At 35.2% G+C, this 16,868-nt stretch overlaps 1 protein-coding gene across 1 annotated transcript in view; it reads left to right on the top strand.

Moving 5' to 3' along the window:
- Positions 1–16,868, top strand: part of ADGRV1 (adhesion G protein-coupled receptor V1) — a 511,275-nt gene that overhangs the window by 327,613 nt on the left and 166,794 nt on the right. The window contains exon 85 of the mRNA XM_070569690.1: positions 11,863–11,979. Within this exon, the coding sequence (XP_070425791.1) occupies positions 11,863–11,979 (117 nt within the window). The remainder of the gene's footprint in view (positions 1–11,862; positions 11,980–16,868) is intronic.

The raw sequence follows: 16,868 nt of genomic DNA, 5'->3' as shown, positions 1-16,868 counted from the left end.
AGCACAAAAATATGACACATAATTAGGAAATTAAATCAATAAATCAACTGATACTGAACTTTTACAGATGTTAGAATTGGCAGACTAGAACATTAATACATTTATTATAGCTGAATCCCATGTGTTCAAAAAATTAAGTAGAGATGGAAAGGATATTAAAATGAACTAAATCAAACTTTTAGAAATGAAAACTACAGTGTGTGAAATGCAAAATACACGGGATGGGATTAATAGCAGATTAGAAATAGCAGAAGAAAAAATAAGTATATGTGAAAACATAGCAATATAAATTATCTAAAATGAAAATTAAAAAGAAAATCAAAATAAATCAACAGAGCACCAGTGAGCTGTGGGGGAAAAATTAAGGGTTTCATATATATATTTATATATATATATATATATATATATATACACACACACACACACATATATATATATATACACACACATAGGGTGCCAGAAGTGAAAGAAAATATGGTTGGAAAAAACCATTTGAAAAAACAATTATTTAAAAATTTCCAAATTTGTTGGGCTGGCCCCGTGGCCGAGTGGTTAAGTTCGCGCGCTCCGCTGCAGGCGGCCCAGTGTTTCGTCGGTTCGAATCCTGGGCGCGGACATAGCACTGCTCGTCAGACCACGCTGAGGCAGCGTCCCACATGCCACAACTAGAGGAACCCACAACGAAGAATACACAACTATGTACCGGGGGGCTTTGGGGAGAAAAAGGAAAAAATAAAATCTTTAAAAAAAAAAAAAAAAATTCTCAAGTTCTCCATAAATTGCTTTCCAATTACTTTAAAAAAAAAAAAAAAAATTTCCAAATTTGTTGAAACTGCCAACCTACAGACTCAAGAAGCTCAATGAGCGCCAGTGAACCCCAAACAGAAGAAGCTATACCAAGGCACATCAGGGTCAAATTGCTCAAAATTGCTGATAATGAGAAAGTCTTAAAAGCAACAAAAATTGAAACAAAAAAAAAAATTCCATACAGAGGAGAAACATAAGAATTACAGCAGATTCCTTTCCAGAAATAATGCAAATGAGGAGAGAGTGGAACATGTTTAAGTACTGAAAGAGAAAAAACTTGTCAACGAAACTACTTTTCAAAATAAAGGTTAACTAGAGATGTTTTCAAATATACAAAAGCTGAAAGAAATCATCACCAGATAATTTTCACAGATGTGATGAATAAAAATCAAATGGCAAAGATGATAGACTAAACTTTAGCACACAAAAATCACATTAAATGCAAGTGATCTAAATATACCTTTTAAAAGGGATTTTCAAACTGAATAAAAAAGTAGTACACAACTGTATGCTGCCTATAAGAAACATGCTTCAAATATAAAGACACACACAGGTTGAAAGTAAAAAGTTAGTTTGACTGTATTAACATCAAAGTAGATTTCAGAGCAAAGAATAATACCAGAAAGAAAGAAGGTCATTCCATAATGAAAAAAGGGTCAATTTATTGAGAGGATGTAATAATTCTAAATATTCATATACTTAACAAAGAGCTTCCAAACATACCTTGCAAAAACTGGTGAAAAATTGACAAATCCACAAATATGGTTGTGAATTTAAAGACCTCTCTTTCAGTAATTGACAGGAACAAAAAAAAAAGAACAGAAAATCAGTAAGAATATAGAATATTTATAAGATGTTATCATCCAACTTGACCCAATTGACCTTTATAGAACACTCCACTCTATAACAGTAGAATACACGTTTTTAACAAGTGTGCATGGAACGTAAGCTAGTAAATTCAACATAATTAAAGTCATACAGAGCATGTCCTCTGACTACAATTGAATTAGGTTAGAAATCAACAACAGAAACATCTCCAGAACATCCTCAAATATTTGGAAACTAATTAGCACGCTTATAAATGACCCATAGATCAAAAAAGAAATTTTCAAAAAATTTCAAAATATTTTGAATGGAATGAAAATGAAAACAATGTATCAAAAATTGAGAGATACTGCTAAAGCGGTATTACGAGGAAATTTATAGAACTAAATGCCTATATTAGAAAAAGAAGTAAGGTTTCAAAAATACAACTGCATAAAAAGAAAAACAATTTTTTAAACTTGAAATACATAGAAGAAATAAATAATAAAGAGAAGAACAGAAATCATTGAAATAGAATGCAGCAAAACAATAGGGAAGATCACATTTTCAACACCAAGAGCCGGTTCTTTAAGAAGATCAATAAAATCATCAGCCTTTAGCCAAATGATCAGGAAGAAGAGAGTAGATCCAAATTACTAATATGAAGAAAGAGAGAAATGGAATTACTACAGATTCTAAAGATCTTAAAAGGATAATAAAAGAAGATTATTATAACTTTATACCAATAAATTTGCCAATTTTGGTGAAATGGACAAATTTCTTACAATACACAAATTACCAAAACTCATTCAAAAAGAAATCGATTACCCGAATAGCTATAAATCTATAAAAAAGATTGAATTTATATTTAACAATCTTCCCACTAAGAAAACTGTAGTCCCAATATGGTTTTACTGGTGAATTTTATCAAACATTTAAGTAAGAGAAAATACCAGTTCTACACAGATTCTGCCAGAAAATTGAAAAGGAGGAAGTACTTCCCCACTCACTCTCTGAAGCCAGCATTACCCTGATTCCAAAATGAGGCAGACATTAGGAAAGAAGACTACCAATCTACATTCCTTATAAACATTGATTGATGCAGACATTCTTAATACAGTCGTGTGTCTCTTAACAATCGGAATATGTTCTGAGAAACGTCGTTACACGATTTTGTCTTTGTGCAAACATCATAGAGTGTACAGAAGGGGAACAAAATTTGCCATCCCAAATTGTGTCTCTTCAACACGAAGATTATTTTAGGCTGATCGTTTTTAAGAAACAGACAACTCAGAAAGATGTTCTCATCACCTTCTCCTTAACTGCTTATAAGAATTCAGATTTAAAAAACGGATCTTGGAAAGTGAGCTATTGTCTTAGCGTAACATGAACTAGATGGTAGACATGAAGGAACCTAGAAAAGTCTGTTTGTTGGGCTCCCCTCTGTCTTCTTTTGTTTTTGTTTGGCCAAACAAACACTTGTTTTCCAAACAATTTGCTCCTTTCCACCTACCTATGAATTGCCTTCCTTTCCTTTGAAGTGCCTGACTCTCGCCACCCTCAACATCTTGTTTTGTCTTAGCTGAGGATGGTATTTAAAGTGAGGGCTTTGGTCATTTTGGTGAGTTACTCATTTTTCTTGGGTTTCTCCCATGTATACGTGTTATTAAACTTTGGTTTGTTTTTCTCCTCTTAATCTGTCTCATGTCAAATTTAATTCTTAGATAAGCCAGAAGAAGCTAGAAGGGTAGAGGAAAATTTCTTCCTCCCCTACAGTACTTACACAAACCCAGATGGTATAACCCACTATACACCTAGGCTATATGGTACTAATCTTATGGGACCACCATCATATATGTGGTCTGTCATTGCCTGAAACATCATTATGCAGCACATGACTGTACAAGTTTAGCAAATCAAAGGATAATATATCACAACAAAGTGATAACTGTTCCAGTAATGCAAAGTTGTTTAAAATTCAAACATCAATGTAATTTATCATATTAACAACAAAAGTAGAATAATATTTTTGATGATCTCAATAGAGAAATGGCATTTGCCAAAATTTGGTATCCATTCCTGATAAAAACTCCCAACAGGACCCAGCCCCGTGGCCTAGTGGTTAAGTTTGGCACACTCCACTTTAGTGGCCTGGGTTCTGTTCCCGGGCATGGACCTACACCACTCATCAGTGGCTATGCTGTGGTGGCGACCCACGTACAAAATAGAGGAAGATTGGCACAGATGTTAGCTGAGGGTGAATCTTCCTCAGCAAAAACAACAAAACAAAACAAAACAAACTCCCAACAAGTAGAAATAGAGTTTTCTTTCTCAACCTGATAAGGGCATCTACCAAAAAAAAATGTAACTAACCTCATACTTGTATGAATATGCTAGGGCTTCCATAACAAAATAGCACAGACTGGATACTGTAAATAACAGAAAGTTATTTTCTCCCCGTTCATCAGGCTAGAAGTCTGAGATCAAGATGTTGGCTGAGCTGATTTCGTTTTGAAGCCTCTCTCCTTGCTTTATAGATGTCTGTCTACTCCCTTTGTCTTCACATGATCTTTCCTCCGTATGTGTGCATGTCTGTATCCAAAGTCTTCCTCCTCTCATAGAGACACCAGTCATGTTGGATTAGGGCCCACACTAAAGACTTCATTTTAACTTAATTACCTCTTTAATGACCTCGTTTTCAAATACAGTTACATTCTTAGGTACTAGAGATTAGGACTTCAACATTGGAATTTTGGGGAGACACAATTGCGTCCATAAAAATACTTAATGGTGAAAAACAGAATGCTTCCCCTCTAAGGTTAGAAACAAAACAAGGATGTTCATTTTCACCTCCTCTTGTTAATATAGTGTGCGTATGTATACACTATATGTATATTATATCTGTCTATCTATCTTTCTATCTGTTTCTAGCAGGTAAATTAAGGCAAGAAAAAGAATTTAAAGCCACTCTGATTAGAAAATAAGCAAAATTCCTTTTATTCAGAGATGACATGATCCTTTATATAGAAAATGTAATGTTTTCTGCAGAAGAGCTGCTCAAACCAGCAAGAGTGTTCTGTAAGTTTGCAGGATACAAGTTCAATGTAGAAAAATCAATTGTATTTCTATATACTAGCAATGAACAATCCGAAATTAAAATTTTAATAAAATGTCAATTATAATAACAGCAAAAATATAAAATACTTAGGGATGAATCTTTTTACAAATATGTGAAGGACCTGTACGTGGATGACTATAAAACGCTCCTGAGAAAAATTAGAGAACACCTAAATAGATGGAAAGATAAACTGTGTTCATCAGATGCAAGTTAATATTGTTAATATGTCAATTCTCCCCAGATTGGGATTCAACACAGTCCTAGTCAAAACCCCAGCAGGCTTTATTTTTATTTATTTATTTATTTTTTGAGGAAGGTTAGCCCTGAGCTAACATCTGCTGCCAATCCTCCTCTTTTTGCTGAGGAAGACTGGCCCTGAGCTAACATCCATGCCCATCTTCCTCTACTTTATATGCGGGATGCCTGCCACAGCATGGCTTGACAAGCAGTGCGTAGGTCTGCACCTGGGATCCGAACCGGCAAACCCCGGCCCACTGAAGCAGAACATGTGAACTTAACCATTACACCACTGAGCCGGCCCCTACCCCAGCAGGCTTTATCTTTTAGAAATCAACTACCTGGTTCTAAAATTCATATGGAAATGCAAATGACTTGGAATAATCAAAAGAACTTTGAAAAGAAGAACAAATTGGAGTCTAACACTACCTGTTTCCAAGAATTCTAGTTAACAGTAATTGATGTGGTATTGGTGTAAACATATACAAGTTGATCAGTGGAACAGATTAGAGAGTCCAGAAATAGACTCCTACATATACAGACAAATATGGAAAGCAATTCAGTAGAGAAAGGATAGTCTTTCAGAAAAAATGATACTGGAAAAATTGGATATCCACATGCAAAACAAACAAAACACTTTGGACCATACTTTGCATCATATTCAAAATAACTCAAAATCAATCAAAGACCTAATTTTAAAACCTAAAACTATAAAACTTCTAGAGAAACAAATGTGAATTTGGGTTAAGCAAAGTTTTCTTAGATATAACAGCAAAAGTATAATATATAAAGATCAAAAAAAAAGTATAATCCGATCCGTTACTGGGTTTCATCAATGTGAAAATCTTTTGTTCTTCAAAAGACACTTAAGAGAATGAGAAGACAAGCCACAGAGTGGGATAAAATATTTGCAAATCAAATATCTAATGAAAGACTTGTATCATGAATGTAGACAGAACTCATACAATTCAATAGTAAGAAAACAAACAACCCAATTTAAAAGTGGACAAAAGAGTTAAATGGCCATTTTTTCAAAGAAGAGATATGGATTGCAAATAAGCACATGGAAAATGATCAAAATCATTACTGATTAGGAAAATTAAAGTCACAATGAGGAACTGCTGTGTACCTATTAGAAAGGCTAAAATTTTAAAAAATAATTAACCACAACAAGTTTTAGTAAGAATGTGGAGCAACTGAACATTTGTACATTGCTGGTGAGAATGTAAAACGTTACAACCACTTTGGAAAATAATTTATCAGTTTTTAAAAATATTAGATACACACTTACCATATGATCTAGCCATTCCTCTCCTAGATGTTTACTCAAAATAAATGAAAGCGTATGTCCACACAAAGACTTGTACATTCGTAGCAACATTATTTGTAAAAGTCAAGAACTGGAAACAACCCCAATAGCCATCAACAGGTGAAAGGATACGTAATTGGTATAGTACTCAACATTAAAAAGAGAATGAACTCTTGATATGTTACTTTGGATGTATCTCAAAATAATTATGCAGAGTGAAATAAACTAGAGAAAAGAGAGTACATATGATTCCAATTACATAAAATTCTAGTAAATGCAGACTAATACGTAGTGACAGAAAATACCAGTTGCCTGGGGATGTAAGAAGCAGTTGTGATGCAAGAGGTACTATGAAGGTCATTAGGAAACTTTGGGGGAAACATCATCTTGACTGTGATGATGGTTTTACAGGTGTATATATGTGTCAAAACTTATTAGATCATACACTTTAAATATGTGCCATTTAGTGTCTGTCAGTCCTACTTCAAAATGCTGTTTAAAAGAACACTATGCTCAAACTGATGATGGGGGTATGTATGGGATGGTGAATACTTGCTATTTTTTTTAAACGTATTTCAAAATAATTATAATAGAGAATAAGATCAAATTTTGGCCTTTAAGGAATTGACAGTTTTCCAAGAGGTAAAGGTGATTTTATCTAAGAATTGGGAAAATTGAGGTTCATAGGGAAACCAGTCCTTATGTTAATAAAATCCTAGTTTAAAAATTCAGAGGAGGAAAATGTTGTTTATGGTTGAAAGAAATAGCCATATATTCATGATGGAGTTGGCATTTCAACCACACCTTGAAAAATGGACACGATTTCAACAGAGGAAGATGAGAAACAGAAATTCTAACTAGAAGGAAAGGGAAGAACAAAGGCAAAGAATTGAGAGATGATGGAACTTGTTTTAGAGAAGAGCAATCAATGCAATTAGGGCGGAACGATTGGAGTATGAAGGATCTTGTGGAAGATAAACTTAGGAAGAGAAGGTGGGGCAAACGGGACTGGGAGGCCAGACCAAGGCAATTCTGTTTCCTCTCCGAATATTTCTTTGACTCCCATACGCAGAACTAATCAATCTTGACTCTGCATTCCCTGATGTTTTACTCCACACCCCATTATAACACGGGCCACATTTATTGCATCATGTGTGTGTCTGGCTTTACCCTTAGTTACCCTCTATTAGAAAGGACAGCATTTGGCTCATTATAAATGCTCATATTAATGCTCAATAAGTGCTCAGTAAAAACACAGGCAAGTCTTGGGCCAGCTCCCATGGCCTAGTGGTGAAGTTCAGCATACCCCGCTTCAGCAGCCAGAATTTGATTCTTGGGTGTGGAGCTGCACCACTCTGTTAGCAGCCATGCTGTCCTGATGGCCCACATGATAAAAGATAGAGGAAGATTGGCGCAGATGTTAGCTCAGGGCAGATCTTCCTCAGCAGGAAAAAAAACAAATAGGAAAGTCTAGGGGTCTGTTGTGATCAGAGTAGGCAGGTGGAATTTGAATTGGTCCTATAAAAATTGAGTAGGTTTTGGATAAGGTGGAGAGGAGTGAGAGCATCACTAGTAAAGTATGTATGTGAAGATGAGAGGAGTATATATGAAGAAGTACTGAGAATTGAAGTTTACAGGGAAATCAGTTTTTATTATTAGTTATTTAGCCCAAGCAAACAGAGACACTTGCTGTATATTTGAAGTAAAACAAAACACAATAGGTATTTCCTCCCTTGGCTGGTACAGTAGAGCTCTAACCAACCAGAAGAAGCAAAGAATTTTATAAATTATTAACAGAATATATCAGATACTCTCTTTTGGAAAATATATTTGTTTTTCTTCTCTCTTTAGTTAAGACGTATATATGTTATATCAATATAGAATTAAGAATGATACTGTATTTGCTATCAGCACTGTGTTCTGTTGCCATTGTGAACCTGTGGTGAGCCGTGGGTTATAAAGGATTGAGAAACAGTGAACTAGAATTTCAGTGCTTTGAGACAGGACTTGTGCTTGACTTCATTTTGTAGGCAGCAGCGTGGTGTTCTAGAAAGAACACTGGCCTTACAAAACAGAACACCGGGATTTGAAACCCACTTTAATTTTAAAACTTGTTCAATGATTCTTAAACAAGTTAATCCCCCTACCAGATCCTCTTTCATCATTTATTAAATAGAATAAAAACAATAATGACGTCACATCGTTAATATGTGGGTTACACACACAAAAAAAACAACAAAGGAAAACAGGTAGCACCTTGCTAGTAGACAGTAGTATTCTCCCGTCATATTTTCCATCTTTCACAGATAGCATAATGCTTTGTGGATAGTAGGTACTCAAACTCTTACTGAATGAATCAATACATGAAGGACTGAGAACTTTTGAAAAATTCCCTTTTTTCTTCTATGGTGTTCAATTTAATGCTTCCAGAGAACTGACTGTGAAAATGACCTTTTCCTGATCATCTCTATGTATCTGACTGAAAGAACAATGATACAACTTCATCTCTTCTTAGGTTATGTGCCTTAAAGATGTATGAGCTAAATATGCTAGGAGATTTTATTTTATTTTACTTTAATCATTTAATTTCTACTTTAATTAAATTTAATTTAATTTTAGATAGGCCTGATTACATATAATAGCAGGTTCTTGGCTCATCTCTGTTGTAGCGTTATGACAGCTCAGTCTTCTCTTGCTGACTAATCTTCTCCCATACAGACAGAAGTGTTTCTCATAATTCAGGGAACATTCTGGAAGAATGTTCGTAGTTCACAAAAGTAGATGTGTAACTGTCTTCTCATGATTTAGAAAATGAGATTGAAACAATAAAATATGAAGAAATCATACCTTAAGAATGGAATTTTGGGTATTAAAACTGTATTCTGAAAGTAAATGCAGTTTTAAGTAATAACCTGTACTAATGTGTTTCAAAGAAAAAATATTGAAAGAATAAAAATTATTTAAATTAGCATACCATTTATAAATAGTTTCATGGAATGCTTAAAACTAAGCATATTCTGTTACAACTTGGATTACACTGTGGTTTTACATTGCAAACAGTTCAGGTTGATTAGAACAAAACTACCAAATAAACTTTAACAGAATTTGTATTATAAAATCTGAATTAGAGAAGTTCAAATGTATTGTAGATATGCTTATAAAGACTTTATGGAAATAGATTCCACTTGGTAAAAAGAAAGAACGTAAAATATTAAAATTATTTCCTTTTTTTTAGCTGAAACTCACAATTCTGTGCTTCCAAGGTCTTTTAAGGCATAGTTTCGGTGCTTGGTGTTCAATGCTAGTGTCAGTGAAGGTGTTCAATGAATATCTGTGGAATTTAGGAAGGTTAAATTTATGACCTGTAATCTGTTACAATTCAGAAAGTAGAAGCTAAAATCTAGGAAAATCTGGGCATGTTTTTAAAATAAGCTCTAAAATACAAAAGCTATCTGTGGTATGTTCCGGAAAGGCAAATTTGTTGACTTGATTTTTTCAGGGAACTCATTTCTACCAGATTGTTAGGAAATAATGAGACATAAATTTCTAGTATCTGCTTTTGTTAAAAAAAAATAGTGTGTGTTACAAATGCTCCAAATCTAGGGCTAAATAAGCAAAAAGTTGAGTCAGGAATGCTTCTCATTTCAAAAATAATCCTGAAATCTTAGTGTAGAAAGGAATTTAGAGTTTATCTTTTCTAACGTCCTCCAACTACTGATGAGGGGGAATTAGTCCCAGAAAGGTAAACTGACTTGTTTAATGTCCATAGCTTTAAAAAAGTTGCGGGGGGACAGTTTTTCTTCTTTCTATACATGGTACAGGAAGTACTCAATAAATAATTCCCAAGAGGGAAGTCTCTTCAGCATCGCATGAGATACAGTGCATGTTATTGTAAATTTATTAATTAGCATTTTGGTTCTTCTGTAATTGACTAAGGATGCTGGTTAAGATGAGTCTCTCCCTGTGAAATGGAGATGTTGGGAGAATGCAAGGCCTCACCCTACATCCTGACGAATTCACCACAGTGATGCTACCCTAGGAACACCATTGGGCAGAAATTTTCAAGGAGCTTTAATGGACACACCTTTGGGACAAAAGGATTGGGGAGGAACGTATTTCATTTGAAAATAAAAGTAATACTTCATCTTGCTGCTTTGATCTAGTTTTGAGCACATTATTCATTAAAAAAAAAAACTTCAGACAGCATTAAAGGTATTTATGTTTCCTTTTTAGAAGTTGGGTTTTGAGGCATGTCAGCTAATTTTCTCTTTGCAACATCCCTCTGTCTTTTGGGAATCAATTATTCTTTCTTTTTACAATCATTTATTGAACACTTCTATATTCCAGGCACAGTGGTAGCTTATGAAAATATAAAGTCAAAAAGCCTTGGCCTCTATCCTAAAGAGGGAGAGAGTTTATTCCTTGAGAGGTTACAGTACATTTTTTTTTCCCCCAGTGAGGAAGATTGTTGCTAAGCTAACATCTGGGGCAGTCTTCCTCTATTTTGTATGTGGGGTGCCACCACAGCATGGCTTGATGAGTGATGTGTAGGTCCATCCCTGGGATCTGAACCCACAAGCCCCAGGCCTCCTAGCAAAGTGCTCGAACTTAACTACTGTGCCACTGGGCCAGCCCCTATGGTACACTCATTGCTCCTATCTCTTGCCATTTATGCTTCCCATTACAAAATTTGTTACGGTAATCATATATTGGAGAAAATACAAAATGGCAGTGTTTCACTTCATTCATTTATCCGTTTATTCAACAAGCATTTATTGAGTACCTACTGTGTACCAGTGTACCACATGGAATACATCAGTGAGTAAAAATTCAGTGATACTGCCTTCTCAGAGGTTACATTCTAGTGGGTGAGACTAACAATAACCAAGAACATAATAAATAAGGAAATTACAGAGCATGTTAGAAGGTGATAAGTGCTATTTGAAAAGAAAGAAACGTAGAAATCAGAGGATTGTGTGGTGGGAAGAAGAGGAGATAAGAGAGTGTGATTTTAAATAGTGTGGTCCAGAGAGGCCTCATCGTGCAGGCGACTTTCGACAAAGGCTTGAGGGCATTTGAAATAAAACTCCAAGGACTGAAGTAATCATAGGATTTGAAATTTTAAATTTATTTTAAGTTTATTTTGTTGCATATGTTACTTCCTGGCAAGAGGATGTAGATGAGGATAAAGTCAGAGCTTTTGTTTCTCCTTGTTTTCTCTCCCATTAGCTTTGACTTAAGGAATGGTATTTCCACTCTATTTTCTCTTTTCTACTGAACTAAAATAAATGTATTTCATAGGATTTTTATCCATCAATAATAAGAGCAAGGTTTACTTTGAGAATTTCCTCTTGACAGCCCAAAGTAACATGTAGCATAATTTCATATAATTCATTGTTTTTTAGAAATATAAAAATCCATGTATTGCCATTTTTAGAATGACTTGGTCATCTCAGTTTGGGCAACAAATCAACTTATTTTCCCTTTGAGTTATTGAATCAAATTCAGATAAGAAAACAGTTTATTTTATTAATATTCTTGCTCCATTTTAGCATGATTTAAAAATAAAAGTATTTCTTTCTTACAGATTGTGTTTCTGGTGTCTGCATATGCAAGTCCCCAGCTCACTGATGAGAGCTGTTCAGCCATGGCTGCTGTCACACATTACGTGTATCTTTGCCAGTTTAGCTGGATGCTCATTCAGGTTGGTACTCCATTTCCTCCCTCCAACTCCCCTTCAACTTTCCAAGGAATCTGGGTAGAGTGGTCTTCATATCTGATATTCTTTATACTGAAATGGAAGTAATTCCATATATCCATCTCTGCCTTCCCAGGAAATCAATGCAAGAAAAACAGTATAAGCTGTACAACATTAGAAAGCATAGTGAATTTGAGAAAATGGGAAGAAATCTAGTATAGTAGGGCTGGAAATAAAAGAGTTGCAGGAGATGAGGCTTGTGATGTGGACCCTGTAAGACACATTGAGAAATTTAAACTTTTTCCTAGGGGAAGTCATAGAATTATTTTAAGCAAGGGAGTGACATGATAAGATTTGGATTTTAGAAAGATCCCCCTATTTGTAGTGAATTGGAAGCAGAAAAGAGTTGGCATGGGGGTCAAGTAAGTAGCATTAGCGGGATCCAGGAGAGAGAACGTGTGGTGTGAACCAGGAAGGTGGCAGCAGAAGCAATGGAAAGTGGATGGCTTTTGAGACTTTTTTTTTTTTTAAGTAGAACTACAGGATCTAGAGATTGGTTATGACGAATCCAGAAGGTGGGACCAAGGATGTTTCTGAATTTTCTGGCATGGGTGGATGGGCGGATGGTGGTGCCTTGAACTGAAATAATGATCACTGGAGACTGGGGGAAGGATAATGAGGTTTTCTTAGGACATGATGAGTGTCAAGTTCCTATGAGACCTTCCATGGGGACTTTGAGAGAAGTGGGAAACACAGGGCTAAATCTCAGAACACAGGCCCATGGTACGGAAATATGTTAGGAAGTTGTCGACGTAGAGTTGGAAAATGGGGTCCCTGCTTCGGAAGAGATCACTTTGGGAAAGAGTACAGAGTGGGACTCCAAAAGTCCCCTGGCATAGCTCCTGAGAAACTAGTAAATGTTGGGGAGAGATTTGCACTCTCCTTGTCTGACTAAAATCCCAAATTCTCTCTCAATAGAGAGAATGCTGATTTTCTTGATAAAGAGGCTAATGTGAGAGAGTTGGATCCACTTCAGCAGTATTAATGTCACTAATTAAATGGCTGAACTAAAACGCTGCCTTTGATAATGCTTTCTACATAATAGTATTGTTAAATCTTTCATGTGGTAAAAATAGTTTCATATGTGTTTCTGAGCGTGCATATGAACTATTTTATGTAAAACAGGTGCATTCAGGCACTTTTATATTCGTTTTTCTTGTTGAATAAGAAGGATGTGGGATTTCCACTGTATAGCAGTATCAAAGTGAGGTGGTATTATTATGACAGACCACCATTTAGACTCAAGGAAGGGATATTTTCCTAAGTATGATATCGTAGTCGTGGGGGCTGGAGGAGGAGTGAACTGAACTATTTAGTTAATAGAACTAGTTGGAACAGTCAGAGCCCTGCATGTAGGTTTGAATTCTGGCTCTGCAGCTATCTTTGTAACCTTAATCAAGTCATTGAGTCTCTCCAAGGCTTATTTCTAAATCTGCATATGGGGGTCATAATTCTTATCTCATAGAATTATTGTTTTATAGCTCTTTGAGCAGCTCTACTTATGGAAAGTTAATGGTGTTCTCCAAATCCACCTCCCAACAATTAAAAAATAAAAATAAATCAAAACTGTATAACATAAAAAAAGTCTGCTTCAGTTATTTCAATTAAAATAGTATTTGCTGGATTCTCTGATTGCAAAATTCTTTAGCTGAACTTTTTATGTGCGCCCTGTATACGTTGCTGTTTATCTGCCTGAACTGAGGTCTCCAGTGGTGTCTGAAGGTTTTTGTGCATGCCCCTGACCTATTCAGCTTTTGATGGATGACTTGGGTGAAAACACAGGAAACTGTCTTATCAGGTATGCAGATGATACAGAGCTGAAAAGATAGCTGAAACAGCAAGCTGCCCAAGTTAAGAGTACAGGTGGATCCAATATAGAGAAACTGTACTGTGACAGATTGAAAACTAGAGTAAAAGAAACATAATGTGATGGGAGTTAATGTAAACAACTTGAAATTTTAATTTAACACAAACTCAGTGGCAATCAAATGTGTGACCAGATTGCTTAAAACATAGCTACTACAGTAACTGCAAAAACAACCCCAGACGTAGGTTACATTCATAACAATATGGAGGCAGCTGAGGGAGCCATGGTTACATTGTAAACTACAGTGTTCAGACAACCTGGGGACACTGTAACCACTTTCATGAATCTTGTTTCGGCAGGAACATTAACCAGCCAATGAGAAGTCAGGAAACAGTCCTATAAGAAACTTTGAGGCAGCTGGAGATTATTCACCTGGAAAGAACTTAGGGAGATGTGATGGCCGTCTACGAATACTAGAAGCGCTGGCTCGAGAAGGAAAGAGTGGACTATGTAGTTCCATTTGGAAAAACCAGAACAAATGGGTCAAAAGTTAGAGGAGCCAATTTTGATTTACATCAAGAACTTTTATAACCAATAAAACTGTAAAAATTAAAGAGGCTATTTCTAAAAGTAGAGAGCATCCAGTCACTGAAATATATTCAAACGAGGAAATGACCAACTTTCAAACATGTTTTTGATGGATTTCCTGCTTTAAGGGAAGGAGTTAGACAGGATGGCATATAAGATTTCACCCAGCTTAAGAGGCTGGTATATTCTATGTCTCCTCTTCAAGTCTTAAGCAAATATGATTGTGGCTGACGCACACTTAGTAAATGAATTAGATTTCTGTATGGCTAATGGTTGGGAAAACTATTTAAAGGACCAGCGAAGTTTAATGTATTTCAGATGGTACACCACACATTTTTCATTGGTTTGCGGTGTGACCACAAGGGAAAAATTCAATAACTTCTGATTCTAGGTAGGGTACTTCTAATGAGTTACTTTGTGGTCAGAGGTTGTCGCTTTACCAACCTGTGTTTTCCCATTTATAAAATACCGTTGCTAAAATCCTTTTTGTTTTTTAACTAGAATCCATCTCTGTAAATGATTAGACAACTGCTAATCCAATCCTGGTAGTTAAATAGGGTTGAAAAAATTGAAAGAATATTAACATTTTAATAACCCTACTTCATATTTTTTAGCAGTATGGAAGAGAATTTGATATATGTATGTGTATGCATAGCTTATAATGACAAAATGTTAATCATTAACTTTTAATCATTGGGCTAAGCACATCAGAATTATTGTTTATTGTGATCTGCATCATATCTTCAATCTTAGAATAGATGCATTAAATGACTTTATCTTGAAAAGTCATCTTACTTTTATATCATATACTTTGGGCACATAGAAAAATTGGATTATATTTTAGAGTAGCTAAAGAAAAATTTTATTGGTAAACAAGTTATGGTCACGTGACTTCTCTGAGCCTAGATTTTCTTATCTGAATAATCAGATTTGTAGTAACAGTACCTCTCTTTGAGGATTGTGGAAAGAGAAAATGAATTACTACATGGAAAGAGCTTGGAATGGTGCCTGGCACAGACTGCACACTCCATACATATTTTCCCATATTATTGGCCAAGCAGATATGAATGGTGAATATTTCATAGATTTTGAAACATGTTGAATACTTTGCTTTTCCAATATAGTTGACACCTTTTTTTACAAAAGAGAATTCGCTTGCTATAGTGGAAAGAGAGGGCTGACTTAGAGTGAGGCAGACACTGATGAGTTGTGAAGCCTTAGCAAGCTGGACAACCCTGAACCCCTTTTCTAAGGTACGTGCTTGGCTCATAGCCAGCTCCGTAAGTGGTGGCTTTGACTGTATTTCTTCAGGCTTTCCCTTTCTTTGACAGGAAAGTCATAATGTGCATCATGGGAATATGGTAAAAAGTTATTTTGCTTATTTTCTTTTTAAAGCAGACAACTCACAAATTCCCTTTTTGGCCATGGAAATTGAGTTCTTTCTGTTTGCCCTTCACATAAGGTCACTCTGAAATGGTTTCCCACTTCCTTAAAACAGCAAGGTCACGTCTACTTCAAGAAGGATTGACAGTGAGAATTAAAACTCGTGTAATATTTTTACTTTTTTCCTAATTGTTAGTGTTCTCTTTCCACTTCCTTTTTCTGTTTTGATTTGCTTTTATTTTAGAAATAGCATAAACTAATGGTACAAAACATAATCAAACGCTACAGAGAAATATAAAATGAAAAGTACATCTATTTCTCCCCTGCTTCACACACTCCCCACCATCTGCTCTACCCTCAACCCTTCTCCCTAAGGTAAACACTGTTAATGGTTTCCTGTACATCCCTCCAGAAATATTCCAAAAATATACAAATATTTATAAATATATAAACAAGCACATATGTGTATATTCTTCTGTGTGTGTATATAGTGTATATTTATATATAGTGCATATATATTTTTGTGTATATACATATATAAATTTACCACATATTAATGTACTTTTTCTTCTAGTGTATAATATGGTTATTTCATAATTTATTTTTCTGGTCTTCTGTTAATGAAATGCTGGTTATTTCCAGTTATTTCCAGTTATTATAAACAATGTTTCCTTGAACATCCTTGCACTCTGAATATTTGTTTACTTATGAGATGTCCATAGAATTAATTCCTAGAACTTATGCCTTTACTATTAACATCTGTGTGAAATATGCTACCAGATGGATTTCCAGACCATGAGTTAATCTATGAAAGAAATAAATCACAAGTAAATTATTTGAGATAGTAGAATATTATATAGGTAAATAGAAATTTAATTTTGTCTGTCTATTCATTTGACCCAATTTTATGATCATTTCCTGTCACCAAGTTAAATCGTGTAGTGATCTGCTTCAATTGTAAACAACATCCAAACCTTGCACTGTCTTTGCAGTCTGTTCATGTCACGTCTGGGGACATAGTTTACTCGAGAATATAATGTTTTACTTTGAAACTAAA

Source organism: Equus przewalskii, chromosome 13, assembly GCF_037783145.1.
Source record: "Equus przewalskii isolate Varuska chromosome 13, EquPr2, whole genome shotgun sequence".
In the NCBI taxonomy this organism is placed as follows: domain Eukaryota; kingdom Metazoa; phylum Chordata; class Mammalia; order Perissodactyla; family Equidae; genus Equus; species Equus przewalskii.
This window is presented reverse-complemented; position numbering and strand designations above follow the sequence as displayed.